A 26,701-nucleotide genomic window follows, 5' to 3' on the forward strand; every position below is an offset into this window, starting at 1 on the left:
AAACAGAGGTGAGTCAGAGATCAAATGTAGTTTTCAACTGAATTTTCGGACAGTTAAATTTACTGACAAATTTGTTTTACGAAAAAAAAAAATTGATTGAGCTAGAGGTCTGAAAGTTTTCAGTGCAGTATTTAGCGGACACTAATGTGCCATCAACAGGAAGGAAAATACATCAGGTTAATTATGAAACGTATCCTTAATTTTCATTATCAGGTGTAAATATTTTTAGAGTAAAGACTTGTGGCTGAAATGACGTGAATGTAGTCTACTATTTACATATGCAAGTTGTTAGAGTGTACTTATAGTTTCAAGTATCTAAGTAAGGCAGTCAGTGTATACATTCAAGTATGCACCGGCATATAAAAATATAATTTACTGATCTTAATAAAAAAACTGTAATAAAGTCAGCGCGAAAACTAATATGATTAATATATATCAAAACATTCAGCAAGAAACACTCCTATTGTCCCTTAATTTTCATCCTACAAGAATTCACGTTTTTAATTAGAGCCGTATAGCCTTTATGACGGTTGTTACCATTTTCCCAGGCGTACAAAGGCAAGTTGCCTTAAGTTAATCGCGGCTTCTGTAAATGAAACAGAGGTTGTGTGAAAATGAGTTTAATGTGGACTTGATTACTCGATTTCCGGTGGCAACATTCAATAAATCCTGTGAGTGATCCATGGGCCTTAGCGGAGACAAATCATCCTTCAAGACCAGCAGCGAGAGCTGTTTTTCTGCGTATGCTGATTCACTGCGGACGTGCATCTATTACCATGAAGGAAAAGGAATTTTGTAACACAAACGCAAGGCCGGATTTCAAGCAGACATGGCCGTAACAGAACGGATTAACTAGTGACCCGAAGCGAACAGCGGCGTTTACTTGTGTTGACGTTTCAGCAGTTCTGGGTAAGGCCAGGAATTTTGTAGTATATCACTCTTACTAGACTGTCATTAACAAGAGAAGATGCTGCAGATACACATACCACTATAGCTAAAAATTAAATTTCCCTTGCTGTTCAATGCTGTAAAAATAGCTCACTGTTTTTGAAAATTGTAGTAAAGTGGAGCATACAGCTGACGTGAAGCAAACACAGTATTAAGAACAGGGATTACAACACAGTAGCACTGAACGTTTTAAGTCAACTCTTTTTTTTTTTAGATGCAATTTTAGGGGTATGTACAGCGTGGCCAGTGTTTAATTTTATCAGCTTCTCTGACCGAGAGGAGAAAAAAAAGAGAGAATCCCATTTCGAGATGACCTTTATAAGTTTGAAACGTGTTGTACCCGCACTTTATCACGTTCGTAATTTTAAGGGCTCTACCCACCCCGATAAGTGTTAAAGCGCCGCTTGCTGAACGGGGAGGAGCTCCGTCCCAGGATTGAATCCGTCGGGCGGATTAACAACTTAAGGTCGGTGTGCCGCCCTGCCTGGATGTAGTTTTTAGTTGGTTTCCCACTTCCCGTTAGGTGAACCGGGCTCGTTCACGGGAGGGTGGAATTGAGCGAGGGGGGGGGGGGGGGGGGGATGTCATGCCAACCCTGCGGCCCATGCGGGACAGAGGCACGAGAAATGCACTTGATATAAGCTAGCCTAATCTCACAGGATACAACACCTTCACTGTTCACAGGAGTATCACGAAGTAAACTGTTGGTTTGCCCCCACAATAAAAAAATATGAAAGTTGAGACGCCGCGTCGGATTAGCCGAGCGGTCTAAGGCTCTGCAGTCATGGACTGTGGGGCTGGTCCCGGCGGAGGTTCCAGTCCTCCCTCGGGCATGTGTGTGTGTGTGTGTGTCTGTGTGTGTGTGTGTGTGTGTGTGTGTGTGCGTGTGTGTGTGCGTGTGTTTGTCCTTAGGATAATAGAGGTTAAGTAGTGTGTAAGCGTAGGGACTGATGACCTTAGCAGTTAAGTCCCATAAGATTAAAAAAAAAGTTGAGACGTATTAGTGCTGTCACAATTTTATGGAGATTATAGATTTTTATCTCAATATACGACATCTGTGCTATTGCAATAAGCAACCTGAACGAACCTTTAATGGTGTACTACCGGCCTCTTTCTATTTCATGCTCTCACTGTGGTCATGGACAAACGACGAACAACGACATTACTTTTTCCAAAGAATCCCCCATGTGCAAAAATCTCTAATAATATCGTATTTTATTCAGCAAAGTTCGTTTCGAAACACATTTTCAGTTTTAGCGGTTCAACTCGCTCTACATCACAACCTGAGCTTCAACTTGCCACAGACGACTTCAGAGTCCCAAGTTTCAATATATCACTTTATAAAATTCCATTTGCTTTGCTTCAATTTGTAGTATACTCTAATATATATTTAACAAGCTGAAATGTTCCGTGTGTTCGAACATCAGTTTCTGACAATTTCTCCACTTAAATTCTAAGCAAGCTTTAACATATATGAGTTTTCATGACTGTGAGGAATCTTCAATTCCTACCTGAACGGGATGAAGCTGAGCGTCTAAATACACTTTAGCAAATGAAGTACACAATCGAAAAATTTCTCATTTAACTTCCGGTTTATTTCATTATGTGGGACGGAGAAGAAAAATCGGTATTACAGTTTCCATATTAATTGACTGAATTTATTCAAAAATGGTTCAAATGGCTCTGAGCACTATGGGACTTAACTGCTACGGTCATCAGTCACCTAGAACCTAGAACTACTTAAAGCTAACTAACCTAAGGACATCACACACATCCATGCCCGAAGTAGGATTCGAACCTGCGACCGTAGCGGTCCCGCGGTGATGGGACACATCCACAACGCTATAAAGCGCCGGCTCTTCGCCTACATATCCCTAGCCCATAATTTACAGGGACTGCGTAGACACCTGGTGTTATGACACTCCATACTTTCGGAAACCTGCCGAGAACTTACTGAATCCATGTCACGCAGAATGGCTGTTGCACTGCGTTCCAAAGGTGGGCCATCACACTCTACCTTGCGAACTGCGGAACATATGAGCAGAGTCTTAGAACGGTCAGCGCGTTTATTGGCGTTTTAAAGAGACAGGTATAGCACTCAAATGCAAGCTGATCTGTTCTTCGTTATGTGACGCGGGATGCTGCCCTCACATTATCTATTGGATCGTAATCTAGTCCGCTCGTCAGGAACATAAACCCGGAGAAGAGATCTTGGGTCAATTATAGGTCACGTGCGAGTGCACCACACAAAGAATCAGGCACACCACCTACGTCCAACACAGAAGTTGTTGCTGGGAAAGAAAACTTCATTTTATGTTAAGAGTCCATCATTGCTGACACCTAAAGATTTACGGCGAAAATGAAAAACAAATCAAGGTGGTCGGTGTGAAGGAGGGAAGGGTGTGTATTTGGAGGGGGCGTTACGAGGAGGGGATTGAAATCCGTTCCCTGATCTACCTTCTTCACTTCCCGTTCCGTTCCTCTTTGAATCTACATTTATACCTTAGTTTGTGGTGGTGTATCATTAGCGCTTCTTCCTTTTTTCCCTTCAGTTTGTGATTGGTGTGCGGAAATAACGACTACCGATAAGGTTGGGTTGGGTTGTTTCGGGGAGAAGACCAGGCAGCGAGGTCACCGGTCTCATCGGATTAGGGAAGGATGGGGAAGGAAGTCGGCCGCGCCCTTTCAAAGGAACCATCCCGGCATTTGCCTAGAGCGATTTAGGGAAATCACGGAAAACCTAAATCAGGAATTGAACCGTCGTCCTCCCGAATGTGAGTCCAGTGTACTACCGATAAGGCTCCGTGTAGGCTCGAAACAGACCCACTCATATTTCAGGGCACGGTCATTTCACGTGGTTTTACCGGAATAAGGTAATCATTACTTTACATGACGCACACAATTCTTGTAGCGTCTGACACTGCTATACAGGCGTCTGCGTAATGGTCTCACACTTCTTAAACGAACTCGTGACGAATCTCACTGCTCTTCTTTGTGTCTTCTCTATTATTTCCACCTTGTGACGTACCAGACTGACCAGCAGAATTCATTAATGCAGGACTGTTCCAACGAAAGCCAGTCTGACATCCACTACTTCTAGAACTGGTTTTATGCAGTCTCCCCGCCCTGCTGGGTGAATATGCTAGATATTCAACTACTGGTGCCGTTTCCACTGATAGATCGACAATTATGTAATGGCTCCATAAAGAATCTTCCTGCCTCTCTACTTCAACAAGTGGCATTTGTTTACATTAAGGATCTACTGCAACATTAGCACTCAGAGAGGGCCCTCTCGAGGTCCTCACCCATACCGCTACAGTTTTCTGGCGTTGCAGCTTCCCCGTTTGCAGCAATAGCTTCCTCAAGAAGCTTCGAAACTTATTCACCACATCCTTTTATAAAGGATGAACCAGAACTCAACCGGAAGACTTTCAGAGAAGGTAGTATGGACTAAAAGAGGACAAAAATGCACATGTATTCTAAAATACATACCTGAATAGCTATGAGCAACTTTCTCCGCTACTGTGAGACATATCTCTTCTACTGAAAGCTTTTCTTTCTATATTTTGCGGTGTGGTAGTATGGATTCAACAAGAAAAAAATGACAAGTAAAAAATGGTTCAAAAGGCTCTGAGCACTATGGGACTTAATATCTGAGGTCATCAGTCGCCTAGAACTTAGAACTATTTAAACCTAACTAACCTAAGGACATCACACACATCCATGCCTGAGGCAGGATTCGAAACTGCGACCGTAGCGGTCGCGCGGTTCCAGACTGAAGCGCCTAGAATCGCCTGGCCACAACGGCCGGCGACTAGTAAACGTGGGTTCTAGAGAGCATATATTACAAGCTATGAGACGTGTTGATCTTGGCTACTGTGGAAAAAAATCTCTTCTACTGAACACGAGCTCGTAACTCTTAAAGTACACACTTTAGAGCCCATGTTTACTACACATATTTTCCTTCCATTGGTCCATACTACCACTTCTGAGAGTTTGGCTATGGAGTTCTGATTCCCCTGTATACATCGTGTACAGTTAAGTGATAGTGTCTAAAATATGACGATTTTTCCCCCTAAAATGATTTACGTGTTGCTGTAATGCAGCAAGTAGGTAAAATATGTACAGTTATGAAATACAGATGCCACTGCAACTGATAGGGTAATTTTTCAGAGAAAATCAGTATTATTCCCGAGAAAAGTCTGTGGAGTAAATCTAGAGGTTCAACAATGGAGATAGGCTGAGCCACATATCTGTTTCATTCATCATATATTTTGCGTAGGGAAACACTAGAATTAGACTAGTGATGGTATACAGACATGCAGCTACTGAGTCACTTCTCTCTCGTTCCATATGTGACTGGAATAGTACATTGGTTGTACAGTATCTGTATAGATGTGGAATTAACAATACCCATGACAAATGGAACAATGAGAAGAAATGTGGAAGCTACTAGTACAGCAGAGCACAAGTTCTAATCGTACCAGGTCGATTCATACCGGGCGTCACATTACATCATTCCACAATGCATCTCAAATGGTGGCGTCCGCACAGAGTCAACTGAACGTGACGCAGCATTGCCGTCAAGGTTCCACGGGTAGAAAGTTTTGCCGCTCACCGTGTACGATGGCGTCACCTGCTAATATCAGAAGTTATACTTGCCGTGCTCACTCATGTTATGGCAATGAGTTTTGCCCCTCTTTGTCATCTTAATCTTTATTCTATTACTAACTTTGTTTTCTGACACAGTGAAACTTGCAAGAGGATATTTTTATGCGAATGTTTTTGAACAAATAATTGTTAATGGTCAGAAATGTTTGGACGATACTTTTCCTATTCTTTCGTTTCTGAACAATGCGAAGAACTTACTAATATATTTTACAAATCAGTTCTTCAAATACTAACAGGTCCATATCCAAAACAACTTCATTGCATGACAGTAATCTTCCACACTGGCTTTCGTTACCTGAATATGTTTTTTTTCATTTTGGCTTCACCACTAGTACATTGATTCGAAAGTGTTGCCATTTTGAAGGCAGTATGATATAACCCGCCCTAAGGCTAGAAATGTGTTGACTCAAAATTTTTGCCTGATGTTTCATTGTTAGAATGTAGTAGGTTTGCCAGCGACTGAAACCAACAAGACACCAAGAGTTTCCTGAACAGCAGTGCTATAACATACCATTTACAAGTGTCAGAGCGTCCAGTCCGATGTAAACCCACTACATTTTAACAATACATAACTAGATTAAATCTGTGTGCCGGACCGAGACTCGAACTCGGGACCTTTGCCTTTCGCGGGCAAGTGCTCTACCAACGGAGCTACCCAAGCACGACTCACGCCCCGTCCTCACAACTTCACTTCTGCCAGTATCTCGTCTCCTACCTTCCTAACTTTACAGAAGCTCTCCTGCGAACCTTGCAGAACTAGCACTTCTGAAAGAAATAAAATGGTAGAGCACTTGCCCGCGATAGGCAAAGGTCCCGAGTTCTAGTCTCGGTCCGGCAAACAGTTTTAATCTGCCAAGAAGTTTCATATCAGCGCACACTCCGCTGCAGAGTGAAAATCTCGTTCTGGAATACATAACTAGACATACAATTTGACAGTAGCACAAATTGGCGGATTATACTAGCTTGAATTGCCTACACAGCTGAAACTGTGCGGTAGTGGAGAATCCGAAGTAAAAGGCTTTTTAATCACGCTAAAAACAAACAGTGTAGCAGGTTGCTGTCATTTATCAGAACATACGCTATGAATTTTGGTTTGGCCATTAATAAATTCTACTACTACTTCCTTACTACTTCCTTAATGCCGCAAATGTATTCGGACTTTTTAGAACATGGATGCATCCTCGAACGTCACCGTTTAGGGCTGGAATATATAGAACTGAATATTTGGTTGCTTGTTTGTTTTCCTACACCATTCGTCTGATTACGATGAAATTCCGGGAGAGGTTGTACACGAGACTTGGGTAATTTCTGGATTAGTATAGCCCTACGCAGCCACCCTCTTTGCGTTGGTGGGGGTGGGGGGTGGGGGGTCCAGAACCCATCACATGTAGAAATATTCGACAACGACCGATATTACGATCGAATAGATAGTTTTCGGGAACTCTAGTCATTGGTGACAGTTCACTGAAAGAGACGAGGGCGGTTGTGTGGGGATGGTATATACAGTGACATTACTTAGACACCCCAAGCAGCCCTATGCCTAATGTCGGTGAAACCAAAAATCAGGAAGCGCTAGAGCAATTTTAGTATGTACATGACTCATTATTTGTATAAAAATATTGTGGGACTAAGAAACCTCTATTACATGTAGGGCTGAAGGCGGTGTCAGAATGCACGACAGATAAAAATGTTTGACAACAAACTGTTGGTGTTTATTTCCCGATTTAAATTACTTGAAATATTTTAAAATCATGAAGCGAAAATTGTATTGTTAAATACGCCCACCAGTAGTCAAAAATTAGCAATGCAAATAGCCAATAACTTTGCTAGCATGTTTTAAGGCCAGATACAGTTGTTTGTCATAGTAAACTTTATAATCATATCTAGAGTCACATGGTATAAAACTCTGGAGAATCAGACAATTTCCTTAGAATTCAGGTGAAACTGAATGGAGATATTCGCTACAGTTATAGCCTACATCGAAACGCCAGAAAAGAGACATGCGCATATATCAACAGGCTGAATACGGCGCTGCTGTCGGCAACGCCTATATAAGCCAAGTGTCTGGCGCAGTTGTCAGATTCGTTACTGCTACTACAAGCTTTGGTTGTCAAGTTTTAAGTGAGTTTGAACGTGGTGTTATAGTCGGCGCACGATACATGGGACACAGCATCTCCGAGGTAGCAAACAAATGGGGATATTCTCGTACGACCATTTCACGAGTGTACCGTGAATATCAGGAATCCGATAAAATATCAAATCTCTGACATTGCTGCGTCCGAAAAAAGATCCTGCAAGGAAGGGACCAACGGCGACTGAAGAGAATCGTCCAACGTGACAGAAGTACAACGTTCCGTTCAAGTTTTAAGTGAGTTTGAACGTGGTGTTATAGTCGGCGCACGATACATGGGACACAGCATCTCCGAGGTAGCAAAGAAATGGGGATATTCTCGTACGACCATTTCACGAGTGTACCGTGAATATCAGGAATCCGATAAAATATCAAATCTCTGACATTGCTGCGTCCGAAAAAAGATCCTGCAAGGAAGGGACCAACGGCGACTGAAGAGAATCGTCCAACGTGACAGAAGTACAACGTTCCGCAAATTTCTGCAGATTTCAGTGTTGGGCCATCAACAAGTGTCAGCGTGCGGGCCATTCAACGAAACATAATCTATATGGGCTTTCGGAGCCGAAGGCCCACTCGGGTACAGTTGATGATTGTAAGACACACAGCTTTACGCTTCGCCTGGGCCCGACAACACCGACATTGGACAGTTGATGACAGGAAACATGTTTCCTGGTCGGGCGAATCTCATTTCAAATTGTATCGAGCGGACGGACCTGTACGGGTATGGAATCCATGGACTCTACATGTCAACAGGGGATAGTTCGAGCTGGTAGAGGCTCTATTTTGGCATGGGACGTGTGCAGTTGGTGTGATATGGGACCCCTGATTCGTCTAGACACGACTCTGACAGGTGACAAATACATAAGCATCCTGTCTGATCACGTGCATCCACTCATGTCCATTGTGTATTCAGGCGGACTTGGGAAATTCATTGATGCGACACCCCACAGGTCCCAGAACTGGTACAGAGAGTCTCTGGAAACACCCTTCTGAGTTTAAACACTCCCGTTGGCTACCAAACTCTCCAGACATGAACATTATTGAGCTTTTCTGGGGTGCCTTGCAATGTGCAATGTACTCTTACGGATTTATGGACATTCCTGCAGGATTCATGGTGTGAATTCCCTCCAGCACTACTTCAGACGTTAGCTAAGTCCATGCCATGTGGTGTTCCGGCTTTTCTGCGTGCTCGCGGAGGCCCTACACGATATTAGGCAGGTGTGCAAGTTTCTTTGGCTCTTCAGTGTATATGAGAACAAATATGTGCAATGCGGGAAGATCCCATTACGCTGATAAATACAGAGGACTAGCTGCAGTACCTGGCGTTGCCCGTGATGTTTAATATGGGCGACACAAAGTGATTGACCCTGTCCGTATCAACATTTTTAATTCATTTCTTCAAGCAAATTTTCGCTAGCTTTGTACTTTCCCTGTATGAGAAGATTATTATGTGCGCCATCTATTATTACATTTTTGCATTAAATACCTCACTGTGTTTTTGGAGACTTTGTTTTCTATTGTTTCAGCTCAGTTTTCACTCTTTCAAGTGGGGCTGAGTTTGTGCACAATTCGAACTGATAGAACAATTTACATCACAGTTCGGGAAATCTCTAGTCCTGTGCAATCTATTGTTCGGCTCGCGACGTTGTGACTTTTGTTGGTACCATATACACGACGAGTCTTAACGTTTGTACGGGACTGTGGTTTTTAATAATATAAATAACTGTGAAACACAGAGTGAAATATCTTCTAGCGTATATGCCGTACATAACAACTGCCACTGATCAATAAATAGGAGTCTGCAGCCATGTTCCTGTCAAATTCTCGAGATTTCGCTCGTCCTGCGATCCAGTGATACGTGATAGTACCATCTCCAAGACTGGTAACGTCGGAGTAATTTATGCTCGAAATAGAAACTATAGACAGTTTACAGCGACATATTTCATTCGTAAGGCATTGAAGTTTTCATTAGTTTTCTTCATTTTTTTCATCTGAAGCAAATCGGTCAAGAACCTATAAGTAAATCGGAAAAGTTCTTTTCGAGATGTTTGGTAGGAAAGTTTCTTTCATATATAGCGGATATTAAAAATAATATATAGCCTATGTTCGCCAAAATGTTCATTAGGTGATTGTGTAGAAATACGAAGTAAATCGGCCAAGAACTTTTACAGATATTTGTAGACAGTTATTTTCCTCTTGTCATGAAGTAAAGCGTAGAGAATTTCATGGAGTTTGCAATAAAAGTTCAGATTTTTAAAAATTACAAAGAAGGAAACGGACAGTCTGGTTTATACACAGTGTGTTTCATAATGCATGTTACACACTTCTGGAGGTTGTAGAGGAGGCTTAAAAGGTTGAAATGGCTCTGAGCAGTGTGGGACTCAACTTCTGAGGTCATTAGTCCCCTAGAACTTAGAACTACTGAAACCTAACTAACCTAAGGACATCACATACATCCATGCCCGAGCCAGGATTCGAACCTGCGTCCGTAGCGGTCACGCGGTTCCAAACTGTAGCGCCTAGAACCGCTCAGCCACTCAGGCCGGCAGAGGAGGCTTAGTAGATCAAGTTTTACATAGAAACGCATGTCTGGGAACATCATATCCAACGACGCTACATAGCGACAACGTTAAAGGCGCCGACGCCCGTAAGTGTAGATATATACGCGGTGATTTCGTCATGATGTTAGGAAGCTTCTGGGATGTAGGAGGAGGATAAATGAATCAGTGTGAGGTAAGAGTCTCTGGTTCGGAAGCGAACGAATCGAAAGTTAAGAGCAAAAACCGTTCTGATACCTCTGACAGTGGATTAGATGTATCCATACTCTTGTTGTTAAGATTGAAGCGTAGGTAACTTTCAGAGGAACAAGACAAGAAAAATTTTTCGAGTAAACATGAGGTCTAAAATGCGTAGCTTAAGAACTATTAGGTCTTGTTTAGTAGAGCAGATGTGTTTCACACTAGCGACGGTGAGCAAGCACTCATAGTTTCTCAGCTAAACATGTTAGAGTGCATGTTCACTCGACATTTTTTTCTTGTCTTGGTCCATACTACATCTTAGCAGCATGAGAATCAGTACATGTATTCCAATGTCAGAGGCATCAGAATGATTTTCGCTTATAACTTTTGGCTTTTCGCTTCCGAATAAGCGACGCTCACCCCAAATTGATGCATTTATCCTTCTTCAATATCCGAGAAACTTTGTAACATCATGACGGTATCACCGTGTATACAGGGTGGTGCATTGATCGTGACCGGGCCAAATATCTACGAAATAAGTGTCAAACGAAAAAAATTATAAACAACGAAATTTGTCTACCTAGAAGGGGGAAACCAGATGGCGCTATGGTTGGCCCGCTAGATGGAGCTGCCATAGGTCAAACGGATATCAACTGCGTTTTTTTAAATAGGAACCCCCATTTTTTATTACATATTCGTGTGGTACATAAAGAAACATGAATGTTTTAGTTGAGCCACTTTTTTCACTTTGCGACAGATGACGATGTAATAGTCACAAACATATGACTCACAATTTTAGACGAACAGTTGGTAAGAAGTAGGTTTTTTAAATTGAAATGCAGAACGGAGGTACGTTTGAACATTTTATTTCGGTCGTTCCAATGTGATACATGTACCTTTGTGAACTTATCATTTCTGAGAACTCGTGCTGTTACAGCGTGATTACCTGTAAATTAATGGCCGAGCGGTTCTAGGGGCTTCAGTCTGGAACCGCGCGACCGCTACGGTCGCAGGTTTTAATCCTGCCTCGGGCATGGATGTGTGTGATGTCCTTAGGTTAGGTAGGTTTAAGTAGTTCTAAGTTCTAGGGGACTGATGACTTTAGATGTTAAGTCCCATAGTGCTCAGAGCCATTTGAGCCAACCACATTAATGCAATAAATGCTCAAAATGATATCCGTCAACCTCAGTGCATTTGGCAATATGCGTAACGACATTTCTCTCAACAGCGGGTAGTTCTCCTTCCGTAATGTTCGCACATGCATTGATAATGCGCTGACGCATGTTGCAGCTATGTGCCGGACATCCATCATGTTGGAAGTACATCGCCATTCTGTCTTGCAGTGAAACGTCTTGTAGTAACATCGGTAGAACATTACGTAGGAAATCAGCATACATTGCACCATTTAGATTGCCATCGATCAAATGAGGGCCAATTATCCTTCCTTCCATAATGCCGCACCATACATTAACCCGCCAAGTTCGCTGATGTTCCACTTGTCGCAGCCACCGTGGAGTTTCCGCTGCCCAATAGTGTATATTATGCCGGTTTACTTTAGCGCTGTTGGTGAGTGGCGCTTCGTCGCTAAATAAAACGCGTGCAAAAAAATCTGTCATCGTCCCGTAATTTCTCTCGTGCCCAGTGGCAGAGCTGTACACGACGTTCATAGTCTTTGCCATGCAATTCTTGGTCCATAGATAATATGGTAAGGGTGCGATCGAAGTTGATGAAGCATTCTCAACACCGACGTTTTTGAGATTCCCGATTCTCGCGCAATTTGTCTGCTATTGATGTGCGGATTAGCCGCGACAGCAGACAAAACACCTACTTGGGCATCATCATTTGTTGCAAGTCGCGGTTGACGTTTTTCATGAGGCTGAACATTTCCTTAAATAACGTAAGTATCCGGCGAACGGTCCGGACACTTGGTCCATGATGTCGTCCAGGAAACCGAGCAGCATACATAGCACACGCCCGTTGGGCATTTTGATCAAAATAGCCATACATCAACACGATATCGACCTTTTCCGCAATTGGTAAACGGTCGATTTGAACACGGGTAATGTATCACGAAGTAAATACCGTCCGCACTGGCGTAATGTTACGTGATGCCACGTATTTATACGTTTGTGACTATTACAGCGCCATCTATCACAAAGCGTAAAAAGTAGTCCAACTAAAACATTGATATTTCTTTACGTACTAGACGAATATGTAACAAAAGAAGGGGGTTCCTATTTACAAAAACGCAGTTGATATCCGTTTGACCTAAGGCAGCGCCATTTAGCGGGCCAGCAATAGCTCCATCTGGTTTCCCCATTCAAGCTAGACGAGTTTCGTTCTTTGTAGTTTTTTCGTTTGATGCGTATTTCGTGAGATATTGGGCGCGGCAACCTGTATACATACATTCACAGGCGCCGGCGCTCTTAACACTGACGCTGTGTACCGTGATTCTTTGACGTTCCCGGGCATGGGTGTCTATGTAAAACTTCATCTACTAAGTCAACTCTACAACTTCTAGACGCATGTAACATACATTATGAAACAACCTGTGTATAGACCTTTGAGAGAGTTATTTATCGGTGAAGTAGGGGCTATGAGACAAGACGTCCTGTCGACGCTCTGTCTAGTGTGGTAACACAGCACAGCGTGACAGCGCGGTGTACGTGCAGCGTGACTGGAGCCTGCGTTCCTACCTGCGAGTAGGGGAGCGCGCGGCAGACGCCGTCGCCCAGCTGCCAGCCGCGCTGCAGGCGCGACACGGCGACGGCGGGGATGCCGAGCGCGAAAACGACGTCGGCGGCGGCCAGGTTGAGCAGGAAGCAGTTGGTGACGGTGCGCAGCTCGCGGTAGCGCAGCACGGCGGCCGCGATGCCCGCGTTCGCCACCAGCGACGCGAGCAGCGTCAGCGACAGCAGGCACACCTCGGCCAGCGCGGCGGCGCGCCGCTCGCCCAGCTCGCTGTAGAACGAGAAGAAGAAGCGGCCGCCCCAGCCGCCGGGCGCGCTGTCGTTGCCCCACAGGTACGACGAGTTGTACGACATGGCGCGGGTTGCGGCACGTGCGCGGATCACACGCGGACGGGGGACGCAGGCGGTGACCGACCGCTGCTCCTCTGTGAATCGCACAACCTACACACGACACATCCCGTCTGAGACCACATCTTCAGGCGCTTTACAGCGATCTGCTATGTCTATTACTCTCACTGTCCTCAGTTCTGTACTGTTTTAACAGTTTCTTTTACACTCCCAACTTAACCGCAAACTCGGAACAATGTTTTCAGTTGCAAATCAATAATTCCAGTTCTCAGTTGCGCTTCTACACACTATGAAGGCCTCTCCACACTTCAGCTGTTAGCAGTAACTGCTGCAGCAGTACGAAGTAAACGTTACTTTACCCTTACAATAGTTCTTCATACGCAAGTATCCACTTCTACAGTGGAAATATTATTGTTTCAATGCTAGCTACTACTACAGTTTGCACGAAATCCAGTGGCAAAACCGTGTCTCAAAAACATATAATTAAATACTTAAGTGGCGTCTTGTATACTATTATTCGTTTCGAGTTCCCTTAGGCTAGTACTCCGACATAATAATCAGACAAGTACCTCAGTCCTAAACAGTTGTCTGCGTAAGTGCAGCAAGTTTGACAACGAAATTAGATTACCTCTCAAATTACCAAATGAAGTGGAATGAGTTTGAAGTTCTCGATTCACTATCTTCAGACACACGAAATATGCTATCGTCATTCACAGTGTTTAATCACCACAATATCCTTTGATGCATTTCCAAAAAAGTTTCACACGCCACAAAAAACCAACAACACTCTGTGCAGTCCTATTCAGCCATGCAGATCGCCTTCGACCAAGAGCTCTGATAGTTCTATTATCACAGTAAGGCGTCACCTGTTGAGGACAAAAAAGGGTTTAATTAGATACTATACAACGGCCAGCACGATGGTAAAAAAACGAGAAGCGGTTGTGTGACGCGTTACCTGAGACGGAGCGCAGATCGGGTCGCTGCGTCGTGTTTACGTGCGGCACGTGTGGCGGGCGGCAGACAGCGCAGCTGGCAGAGAGGCGCGTCCGTCTGCAGCGGCGGCGGAGAGCCTACTGGCTGCTGGCTCCCGCGGCGCGCCCACCCTGCCGCCTGGCGGCACCTCGTGACGTCACACAGCCCGCGGCTCGGCGCTGCGCCACCTGCCGCCGCGCGCGCTCATGAGCTGTCACCGCCGGCAGGGCCGCACTGCTCGTAACGCCCCTCTCACACGTAAGGTCGAGTGTCTGGAACCAGTGAGCCACTACTTACATGTTGTTGTTGTGGTCTTCAGTCCTGAGACTGGTTTGATGCAGCTCTCCATGCTACTCTATCCTGTGCAAGCTCCTTCATCTCCCAGTACCTACTGCAACCTACACCCTTCTGAATCTGACTAGTGTATTCATCTCTTGGCCTCCCTCTACGATTTTTACCCTCCACGCTGCCCTCCAACGCTAAATTTGTGATCCCTTGATGCCTCAAAACATGTCCTACCAACCGATCCCTTCTTCTAGTCAAGTTGTGCCACAAACTTCTCTTCTCCCGAATCCTATTCAATACCTCCTCATTAGTTACGTGATCTATCCACCTTATCTTCAGTATTCTTCTGTAGCACACATTTCGATAGCTTCTATCATCTACTTGTCCAAACTATTTATCGTCCATGTTTCACTTCCATACAAATACTTTCAGAAACGACTTCCTGACTCTTAAATCTATACTAGATGTTAACAAATTTCTCTTCTTCAGAAACGCTTTCCTTGCCATTGGCAGTCTTCATTTTATATCCTCTCTACTTCGACCATCATCAGTTACTTCTCTCCCCAAATAGCAAAACTCCTTTACTACTTTAAGTGTCTCATTTCCTAGTCTAATTCCCTCAGCATCACTCGACTTAATTCGAATACATTCCATTATCCTCGTTTTGCTTTTGTTGATGTTCATCTTATATCCTTTTTCCAAGACACTGTCCATTCCGTTCAACTGCTCTTCCACGTCCTTTGCTGTCTCTGACAGAATCACAATGTCGTCGGCGAACCTCAAAGTTTTTATTTCTTCTCCATGGATTTTAATTCCTACTCCGATTTTTTCTTTTGTTTCCTTTACTGCTTGCTCAATATACAGATTGCATAACATCGGGGATAGGCTACAACCCTGTCTCACTCCCTTCCCAACCACTGCTTCCCTTTCTTGTCCCTCGTCTCTTATAACAGCCATCTGGTTTCTGTACAAATTGTAAATAGCCTTTCGCTCCCTGTATTTTACCCCTGCCACCTTTAGAACTTGAAAGAGAGTATTCCAGTTAACATTGTCAAAAGCATTACGTAAGTCTACAAATGCTAGGAACGTAGGTTTGCCTTTCCTTAATCTTTCTTCTAAGATAAGTCGTAAGGTCAGTATTGCCTCAAGTGTTCCAACATGTCTACGGAATCAAAACTGATCTTCCCCGAGGTTTTTTTAGAAATTGATATTTACATACTCTGAACTGCTGGAATGCCAATGTTGTTTTTTAAGCCTTGCTGCAGAGCAGCCCTTCAGTTGCTGATAACGTCCATAATGTATAGAAATCCTCAGCAGGTAGACATATACTACTGGCCGTTAAAATTGCTTCACCACGAAGACGTGCTACAGACGCGAAATTTAACCGAAAGGAAGAAGATGCTGTGATATGCAAATGATTAGCTTTTCAGAGCATTCACACAATGTTGGCGCCGGTGGCGACACCTACAACGTGGGTAAGTTTCCAAACGTTTTCTCATACACAAACATCAGTTGACTGGCGTTGCCTGGTGAAACGTTGTTGTGATGCCTCCTGTAAGGAGGAGAAATGCGTACCATCACAGTTCCGACTTTGATAAAGGTCGGATTTCAGCCTATCGCGATTGCGGTTTATCGTATCGCGACATTGGTGCTCGCGTTGGTCGAGATCAAATGACTGTTAGCAGAATATGGAATCGGTGGGTTCAGGAGGGTAATACGGAACGCCGTGTTGTATCCCAACGGCCTCGTATCACTCACTAGCAGTCGAGATGACAAGGCAACTTATCATCATGGCTGTAACGTGTCGTGCAGCCACGTCTCGATCCGTGAGTCAACAGATGGGACGTTTGCAAGACAACAACCGTCTGCACGAACAGTTAGACGACGTTTGCAAGAGCATGGACTATCAGCTCGGAGACCACTGCTGCGGTTACCCTTGACGCTGCATCACACACAGGAGCGCCTGCGATGGTGTACTCAACGACGAACCTGGATGCATGAGTGGCAAAACGTCATTTTTTCCGATGAATCCTGGGCCTGTTTACAGTATCATGATGGTTGCATCCGTATTTGGCGATATCGCGGTGAACGCACATTGGAAGCGTGTATTCGTCATCGCCATACTGGCGTATCACCTCGCGCGATGGTATGTAGTGCTCTTGGTTACACGTCTCGCTTACCTTTTGTTCGCATTGATGGCACTTACAACAGTGGATGTTACATTTCAGATGTGATACGACCCGTGGCTCTACCCATCATTCGAGCCCTGAGAAACCCTACACATCAGCAGGATAATGCACGACCGCATGTTGCAGGTCCTGTACGGGCCTTTCTGGATACAGAAAATATTCGGCTGCTGCCCTGGCCAGCACGTTCTCCAGATCTCTCACCAACTGAAAACGTCCGGTCAATGGTGGCCGAGCAACTGGCTCGTCACAATACGCCAGGCACTACTCTTGATGAACTGTGGAATCGTGATGAAGCTGCATGGGCAGCTGTACCTGTACACGCCATCAAAGCTCAGTTTGACTCAATGCCCAGGCGTATTAAGGCCGTTATTACAGCAGAGGTGTTTGTTCTGGGCACTGATTTCTCAGGATCTATGGGCCCAAATTCCGTGAAAATGTAATCACATGTCAGTTCTAGTATAATATCTTTGTCCAATGAATCCCCTTTTATCATCTTCAATTCTTCTTGTTGTAGCAATTTTGATGGCCAGTAGTGTATTTCGGAACTGTGACAATTTACACTCCTGGAAATGGAAAAAAGAACACATTGACACCGGTGTGTCAGACCCACCATACTTGCTCCGGACACTGCGAGAGGGCTGTACAGGCAATGATCACACGCACGGCACAGCGGACACACCAGGAACCGCGGTGTTGGCCGTCGAATGGCGCTAGCTGCGCAGCATTTGTGCACCGCCGCCGTCAGTGTCAGCCAGTTTGCCGTGGCATAGGGAGCTCCATCGCAGTCTTTAACACTGGTAGCATGCCGCGACAGCGTGGACGTGAACCGTATGTGCAGCTGACGGACTTTGAGCGAGGGCGTATAGTGGGCATGCGGGACGTACCGCCGAATTGCTCAACACGTGGGGCGTGAGGTCTCCACAGTACATCGATGTTGTCGCCAGTGGTCGGCGGAAGGTGCACGTGCCCGTCGACCTGGGACCGGACCGCAGCGACGCACGGATGCACGCCAAGACCGTAGGATCCTACACAGTGCCGTAGGGGACCGCACCGCCACTTCCCAGCAAATTAGGGACACTGTTGCTCCTGGGGTATCGACGAGGACCATTCGCAACCGTCTCCATGAAGCTGGTCTACGGTCCCGCACACCGTTAGGCCGTCTTCCGCTCACGCCCCAACATCGTGCAGCCCGCCTCCAGTGGTGTCGCGACAGGCGTGAATGGAGGGACGAATGGAGACGTGTCGTCTTCAGCGATGAGAGTCGCTTCTGCCTTGGTGCCAATGATGGTCGTATGCGTGTTTGGCGCCGTGCAGGTGAGCGCCACAATCAGGACTGCATACGACCGAGGCACACAGGGCCAACACCAGGCATCATGGTGTGGGGAGCGATCTCCTACACTGGCCGTACACCTCTGGTGATCGTCGAGGGGACACTGAATAGTGCACGGTACATCCAAACCGTCATCGAACCCATCGTTCTACCATTCCTAGACGGGCAAGGGAACTTGCTGTTCCAACGGGACAATGCACGTCCGCATGTATCCCGTGCCACACAACGTGCTCTAGAAGGTGTAAGTCAACTACCCTGGCCAGCAAGATCTCCGGATCTGTCCCCCACTAAGCATGTTTGGGACTGGATGAAGCGTCGTCTCACGCGGTCTGCACGTCCAGCACGAACGCTGGTCCAACTGAGGCGCCATGTGGAAATGGCATGGCAAGCCGTTCCACAGGACTACATCCAGCATCTCTACGATCGTCTCCATGGGAGAATAGCAGCCTGCATTGCTGCGAAAGGTGGATATACACTGTACTAGTGCCGACATTGTGCATGCTCTGTTGCCTGTGTCTATGTGCCTGTGGTTCTGTCAGTGTGATCATGTGATGTATCTGACCCCAGGAATGTGTCAATAAAGTTTCCCCTTCCTGGGACAATGAATTCAAGGTGTTCGTATTTCAATTTCCAGGAGTGTATTTGATTCGTTTTTTAACACAGTGTTAAGACGTTACGTAGTCAAAAGTATACACTACTAGTTCAAAAACATCCTGACACTGATCAAAGGAGATTAACATCGGGTTTGTGCAACCGTGGCCTTTACGAATTCCTTAACTCTGCTATGGACACTTTCAGCGTAGTATCTGAGGAGGAATGGCAGTCCATTCCACGCCCACTGTTGAAACCGGAGAAAGTACTGGTATTGCAGACTGGGGTGTGGAACGAACTATACGTTCTAACTCATTCCAAAGTCGTCTAGTTGAATTCGGGTCGGGCGGAACTCTGGGCATATAAGTCCATTTCAGGAATGTTGTTTCCCACGAAGCATTGTCTCACAGATGTTGCTTTTTGACTGGATACTCTATTCTGATACAAACCATCATCATTTCCAGACTTCTCCTCCACTGTAAGCAATATACGGTGCTATATAATTTGTTCATAATCCTTCCACTTTTAGCGTATTATTAAGCACAGTAAGTAGATCAGACCCTAACAACGAGCGGGCCGGAGTGGCCTAGCGGTTCTAGGCGTTACATTCTGGAACCGCGCGACCACAGGTTCGAATCCTGCCTCGGGCATGGATGTGTGTGATGTCCTTAGGTTAGTTAGGTTTAAGTAGCTCTAAGATCTAGGGGACTGATCACTCAAAGAGCTCAGAGCCTTTTGAACCTAACAAGGAAAAGCACCCCATACGGAAACACCACGTACTCTGTACTTCGCTGTTGGCGCTATATACGACGCCAGGTAACGTTCTCCAGCTACTTGTCATATTGAGATCCTTCCATCGAATCTCCACAGTTTACAGCGTGATTGAACATTTAAATAATTTGTTTCCAGTGGTTGCGTTCATTACACCACCGCAAAAATTTTCAAATGTGTGTGAATTCCTAAGGGACTGAACTGCTGAGGTCATCGGTCCCTAGACTTACACACTACTTAAATTAACTTACGCTAAGAACAACACACACACCCATGCCCGAGGGAGGACTCGAACCTCGGCGGGAGGGCCGCGCAATCCGTGACAGGGCGCCCTAAACCACGCTGCCACTCCGCGCGACACATCTCAAGCGCACGTAACACTGGCTACAGAAATGTGTGCTTGTGAGGAACTGCCCGACTATTCTAATCCATTCATTTTAACTCCCCACGCAACCACTGTGCAAGCTGGATTGCTGGTAGCAGTGTAAACTCACGAGTGATTTCTTCAGCTGATTTCATGCGATTTTTTACAACTACGCACTGCAATACTCGACGGTCCCAGTCCGTTATTACAAGAGGCCCATCTGACGGTTCCTTGGCGTTTCCACTTCACTATCACACCACTAACAGTAGAGTTGGGCAGCTTCGGAAGGACAGAAATATCCCTGATGGGTTCGTTACTACGGTGGCATCCAATGAGTAGTCCACATTCGAAGTCACTGAGTTCGCCTGAAGAGACCAATGATCTCAGCAGCTTCGTCTCTTAAGAATTTACACCCATCTTAGTACTCTTGAGAGACCAATTCTGCTGTTATTGCTCTTCTTCTGACAACACAATACTGCTCATCACCAGTGTTTTTCACTGTGTATTGATATAATGTTGTCCTTATTCCTCTACTAATTGTATGTCAGAGGAATGAATAAAAAACCGGAAAATTATGGGAAATTGTTTTCCATGAAATTTCTGTAATTCATTCTGATTCATAAACAGTTGAAAACGCGAGTGGTCCGTTATGCATGATTTTGCCCCGCAATTATTGACAACGCACGAAATGCAGCAATGTTAACGACGTTTCACTCCCGAATGAGATTCATGCGAAGAAGTGTCACTATGGCAAATCTCCCTTCGAGCGATGCTAGAGGTGTTGCATACCTGCATTTCGAATGTTCGTACGGTCGTTATCGTTCAAGGGAATGCACCACATCTTTCCCAAGGATAAACATAAGAAATAATATAACAAGTGGTATGAGAATGAAATTTCAGAATATGAGAATTTAAAAGGTTTATAACTTCTCAATATACCATAAACGCATATATCACAAAATAATTTATGATCCGTATTGTGAAATCCAGTTATATATTTAAAAATAATTTAATGTACTTGTATCCCTAATTTGATAAGAAGCATTCTTGTACACTACTGGCTATTAAAACTGCTACACCAAAAAGAAATACAGTTGATAAACGGGTATTCATTGGACAAATATATTATACTAGATCTGACATGTGATTACATTTTCACGCAATTTTGGTGTATTGGTACTAAGAAATCAGTACCCAGCACAACCACCTCTGGTCGTAATAACGGCATTGATACGCCTGTGCATTGAGTCAGCCGGCCGCGGTGGTCTCGCGGTTCTAGGCGCTCAGTCCGGAAACGCACGACTGCCACAGTCGCAGGTTCGAATCCTGCCTCGGGCATGGATGTGTGTGATGTCCTTAGATTATTTAGGTTTAAGTAGTTCTAAGTTCTAGGGGACTGATGACCACAGATGTTAAGTCCCATAGTGCTCAAAGCCATTTGAACAATTGAGTCAAACATAGCTTGCAAGGTATATACAGGTACAGCTGCCCACGGAGCTTCAACACGAGACCACAGTTCATCAAGAGTAGTTACTTGCGTATTGTGACGAGCAAGTTGCTCGGCCACCATAGAGCACACGTTTTAAATTGGTAAGAGATCTGGAGAATGTGCTGGCCAGGGCAGCAGTCGAACATTTACTGTATCCCGAAAGGGCCGTACAGGACCTGCAACATGCGGTCGTGCATTATCCTGCTAAAATGTAGGGTTTCGCAGGGGTCGAATAAAGGGTAGAGCCACGGGTCGTAACACATCTGAAATGTAACGTCCACTGTTCAAAGTGCCGTCAATGCGAACAAGAGGTGGCCGGGACGTGTAACCAATGACACCACATACCATCAGGCCGGGTGATACGCCAGTATGGGGTTGACGAATACACGCTTGCAACGTGCGTTCACAGCGATGTCGCCAAACTCTGATACGATCATCATCATGCTGTAAACAGAACCTGGATTCATCCGAAAAAATGACGTTTTTGCCATACGTGCACCCAGGTTCGTCGTTGAGTACACCATCGCAGGCGCTCCTGTCTGTGATGCAGCGTCAAGGGTAACCGCAGCCATGGTCTCCGAGCTGATAGTCCATGCTGCTGCAAACGTCGTCGAACTGTTCGTGCAGATGGTTGTTGTCTTGCAAACGTCCCCATCTGTTGACTGAGGGATCGACACGTGGCTGCACGATCCGTTACAGCCATGCGGATAAGATGCCTGTCATCTCCACTGCTAGTGATACGAAGCCGTTGGGATCCAGCACGGAGTTTCGTATTACCCTTTTGAACCCACAGATTCCATACTCTGCTAACAGTCACTGGATCTCGACCAACGCGAGCAGAAATGTCGCGATACGATAAACCGCAATCGCGATAGGCTACAATCCGATCTTTATCAAAGTCAGAACTGTGATGTGTACGCATTTCTTCTCCTTACAGGAGGCATCACAACAACCTTTCACCAGGCAACGCCGGTTAACTGCTGTTTGTGTATGAGAAATCGGTTGGTAACTTTCCTCATGTCAACATGTTGTAGGTGTCGCCACCGGCGCCAACCTTGTGTGAATGCTCTCAAAAGCTAATCATTTGCATATCACAGCATCTTCTTCCTGTCGGTTAAATTTCGCGTCTGTAGTACGTCTTCTTCGTGGTGTAGCAATTTTAATGGCCAGTAGTGTATTAGCCTTCTAGAGACATGGGTAGATATATGAAAAGAATAAAAATAAAATAGATGAAGACAGAAATCGTGTTTCGAACAGGTGGCGCAATGTTAAAAAAGCGGCGACACAAGTTACTGAGCCGTCACATCGCCTGAGTACATCGTGCGCTAAGAGGCACATAAAGTATCTCGGAAATACCGCGAAAATTTTGACCATCGTCTGTTTAGGAACAATCCAGTATCTACCGATTTGCTGACACACATGTTGGCATATTTTGATTCTTCTACTGAGCGAAGTTCCCGGGAAATGGGATGATGGCGCTTCCATGTTCCCCTCGTGGGATAAGTTATCAGGGTCAGGGCCGACGTTACTCGATGTCGGCATCATGTTTCCGGAGGTGACCACCTTTCTCATCATCTGGTAGGTAAATTTTCACCTGTCTGTCTCTCATATTCAGCCCGCATCTCTTGGTCGTGCGGTAGCGTTCTCGCTTCCCACGCCCGGGTCCCGGGTTCGATTCCCCGCGGGGTCTGGGATTTTCTCTGCCTCGTGATGGCTGGGTGTTGTGTGATGTCCTTAGGTTAGTTAGGTTTAAGTAGTTATAAGTTCTAGGGGACTGATGACCTAAGATGTTAAGTCCCATAGTGATCAGAGCCATTTGAACCATTTTTATCTTATATTCAGGACGAGTCAGTTACAAAATGATTTCTATAGATGAAGTTGCTACAAGCGTTGTCATTATGAGGAAACGTAGAAACATAAATGAAAGAATCGGTGCCAGTCAATAACTAACTAAAGATTACGTTTAGGTGTTTTCCATTGCCATCAAGACACCATTCCGTGTGGTGGTTTTAAAGGAACGTAAGCTGCATCGGTTACAAACTGCTGATCAACTGTAGCGAAACTATTAGCAATAATTTAGCAGCCGACTGCTTCAGTCCTGCTGGAGAGAGTAAATGTCAATATTTCCAAATTTAAGCCTTAAAAATTGTAATAATCGAGAATGATAATTTGTAACTTTTTGCACTTACTTTACAAAAATAAAAACACAGTAGAACGTATCAGTTATACGTTTTTGTATGGCCGATACCTTGCTATCGTTTAATAAATACTTTTATAACTGATTATCTACGATTTTCTTCGCTTGTGATGGAAAGGTGACAAAACTGTATTATATATTCTACATATTTTATTCCAAGCTTCGGACTTCCTTTTCATTTGTCTGAATAATCATTTGTGGAACCGCTCTCATTTCTCTCTAACGAGAAGCTCCGAATTTAAACTCCCTACTTAGTGTACGACATACCTTTACTATGATATAAAGTGGGCATTTCTAAAAAGGACAATAACAGAACTTGGACAGAAAAACATAGGGACAAGAAAGGCAACTGCGAAGAAATATTGGGTAGCAGAAGAAATACTCCACTGAGCGTCGAAAGAAGGAAGTACAAAAATGATCAGATAAAGACAGGAATACAGCAATGTAAGTCATTTACGAATGAAATGAGTCGAAAGTGCAGGGAGGCCAAGGCGAAATCGCTTCAAGAAAAATGTAAACGATTCGAAAAAGAAATCGTTTCCAGAAGGTCTGAGTCAGCATATACATAAGTCAAAACAACGAAGGGAACAGATAGTTGCAAGGAGCACATTGTAGGGGATCCAGTTTAGGGTCAGAATTTAACAAGGATTGAGTAAGGCACAGGGACAGAGAATATTCCTTCGCTGCCAACCGACCTCATGGTGAAGAGATGCCGGAGCTGGACTTCAGCTAAGTAGTTTTATTAGACATGACACCACGGTACTATAGGTTTTACTTTTAATGTTGACTGTGCCTTACTTTGGCATGGCTCTAAGCATCATGGGACATCTGAGGTCATCAGTCCCCTAACTTAGAACTACTTAAAACTAACGAACCTAAGGACATCACACACATCCATGCCCGAGGCAGGATTCGAACCTGCGACCGTAGGAGTCGCGCAGTGCCGGACTGAAGCGCCTAGAACCGCTCGGCCACATCGGTCGGCTTTACTCTGGCATATTATAGTAATTTTATGCTTCTGAAGAAGGCTAGATTAATTTAGACGAAACCTGGTAAAGACCAGACAATTTGCGCAGCTGAGGCTGATTCCTCAAGATATTAAAATATTTTTGGTCACTCGTTGACGATCGGCTTCATAATGCTCAACGTATGTGAGCTGCATAGACTATTGGGTAGGTCGCACGCCGACGGTACTCACCGGCGACGGTGGAGCTCCTTAGCTCTCCTAGTAGTTAATAGTTTCCTGTTCCGTTAGGCGTACGAGTAAAGAATTCTAAGAGTCGGAGGCGAGTGACTCTTGGCGGGCAGGACATTGTGTGAGGCGCCCGGCCTTGGAGGCCGCTGTGCTCGCGAGTCAGCCGGCGCCTCGCAGTCACTGCGAACTCACAGGGCTGTCCAAGTGTGCAGCTCCTGCTGGCGCATTAGTGAGAACTGCGCTACTGCTCTCGAAGAGCTTTCTCTCTTTACACACCGACAAAGTGCCTCCTGAATTCCCGAGTATCTCAGCTTAAAAAGTTACATAGTTATCAGAAAGGTAGTCGATGTAATCGGTCACGGCATTACGAAATTCATCCTGGCACTTACTTGAAGTGATTTTAGCAACATAAACGTAGCAAAGGATGACAATAGAATGGTTTAAATAACACTGATTGTAGTTAGGTTTCCTTCACGTTATCCGTATACTGTTCCGTTTGGTGACTCCTTGTGTTTGGATGATTGGTTTGTTGGGGCGCTCAACTGCGCGGGCATCAGCTCCCATTCAAAGTCCCAATTTGTTCACAGTCCAATTTTTACACAATCGAATCTAGGACTCCTTGCGTGAACACCTAGAACCTTCGTGCCCGATCTTCCCTGTTAAACTTTATTATTATTACTGTGTCCAAATCAGGGTTTCGTCAATGAAATCATCTTTCAGGAGCCTGTTGTCGGAACGGTTGCATCCAGAAATAGGTGCAGACATGGGGGCCCCTGGAAAAGTGCGTAAAGTGGGGCACCTGCTCCTCTCTAGCCGCTCTCTTCCCACGAGAGTTTTAAAAAAGGAAATAAGTAAAATAAACTTAAAAAACAGTCCAGTAACTCGGGCGACTGCAGCCGGGCAACGTCATCAAAAATCGCCAATATTTCGACAGGTGTGCACCCTGTAATTCTCACAGCCCCGGATCTACGATACTTCCGCACCGGGGCAAAAATCTGATACTGGCGCCGCCCCTACCCCTCCCCCCACCATCGAGCATTGAGACAGGATGTCCTTCTGAAGAGTATGCTATGTAAAAAAATATAAGTTCGAGGAAATGTAAGACACGTTATTTGGCCTTAAGCGTGCCAAATTGCACTGCCACGTCTTCAGATAGCATTCTACTATCGCATGTCACTGTATTTCGCTCCGCGGAATTCAAACGTGTATATTTTGTAATGGAAGCCACCAAGCCTATTTTCAGGACAGTGGAAATTAAAGCGTCCTGAAATGCCTCTCCAGCTCCCAGTCGGCTGGTTTGACACCCTACCCCATTAAAAAAAACTAATTGCCTATTAGCTAATAACTTTCTCTTTTTTGTGATATAAATTCAAATGTAGGAGACACAAAGCCAATAAAGGCAAGAGAAAAGCAAGACAGTAGACTCTTTTCAATCCTTAGATCGCAGAAGTTTTTTTCTCTGTAATATTACTATAGCTCTACACGGCATACTTTCCTTTCTGTGAAAGAATCTATTACATCATCAAATTTCTTCAAACCTTTTTCTGCATAAAAAATTAAAATGTCGTTGTCTAATACCAAAAGTACTGTTAATACGAATAGCGCCTATTCTGGTGTGGTTTCTCGATTTCATTACGCCTATTTCGTCATTATCTGCTAGATAAAACGAAATAGCTCTTTCTAATATTGCAGCAACTGAAACACGCCAAAAGAGTGACAGTGGTTTGGCACAAATCTACCTCATTTGCATAAAAAACACGATAGGATAAAGTTCACTTAGTACCAATATCAA

The 26,701-nt window shown here is 44.8% G+C and overlaps 1 protein-coding gene across 1 annotated transcript in view; it reads right to left on the reverse strand.

The window, feature by feature from the left end:
• The window catches only part of LOC126343191 (cholecystokinin receptor type A-like), a 156,935-nt gene extending 142,351 nt beyond the window's left edge, over nt 1-14,584 (reverse strand). The window contains exons 1-2 of the mRNA XM_050001919.1: nt 14,482-14,584; nt 13,185-14,392 (exon numbers count right to left, since the gene is read on the reverse strand). Coding sequence (XP_049857876.1) covers nt 13,185-13,532 — 348 coding nt within the window. The 5' untranslated portion in view covers nt 13,533-14,392; nt 14,482-14,584. The remainder of the gene's footprint in view (nt 1-13,184; nt 14,393-14,481) is intronic.
• Nucleotides 14,585-26,701: the final 12,117 nt, after the last annotated feature.

This window comes from Schistocerca gregaria, chromosome 1 (genome assembly GCF_023897955.1).
Source record: "Schistocerca gregaria isolate iqSchGreg1 chromosome 1, iqSchGreg1.2, whole genome shotgun sequence".
NCBI lineage: Eukaryota > Metazoa > Arthropoda > Insecta > Orthoptera > Acrididae > Schistocerca > Schistocerca gregaria.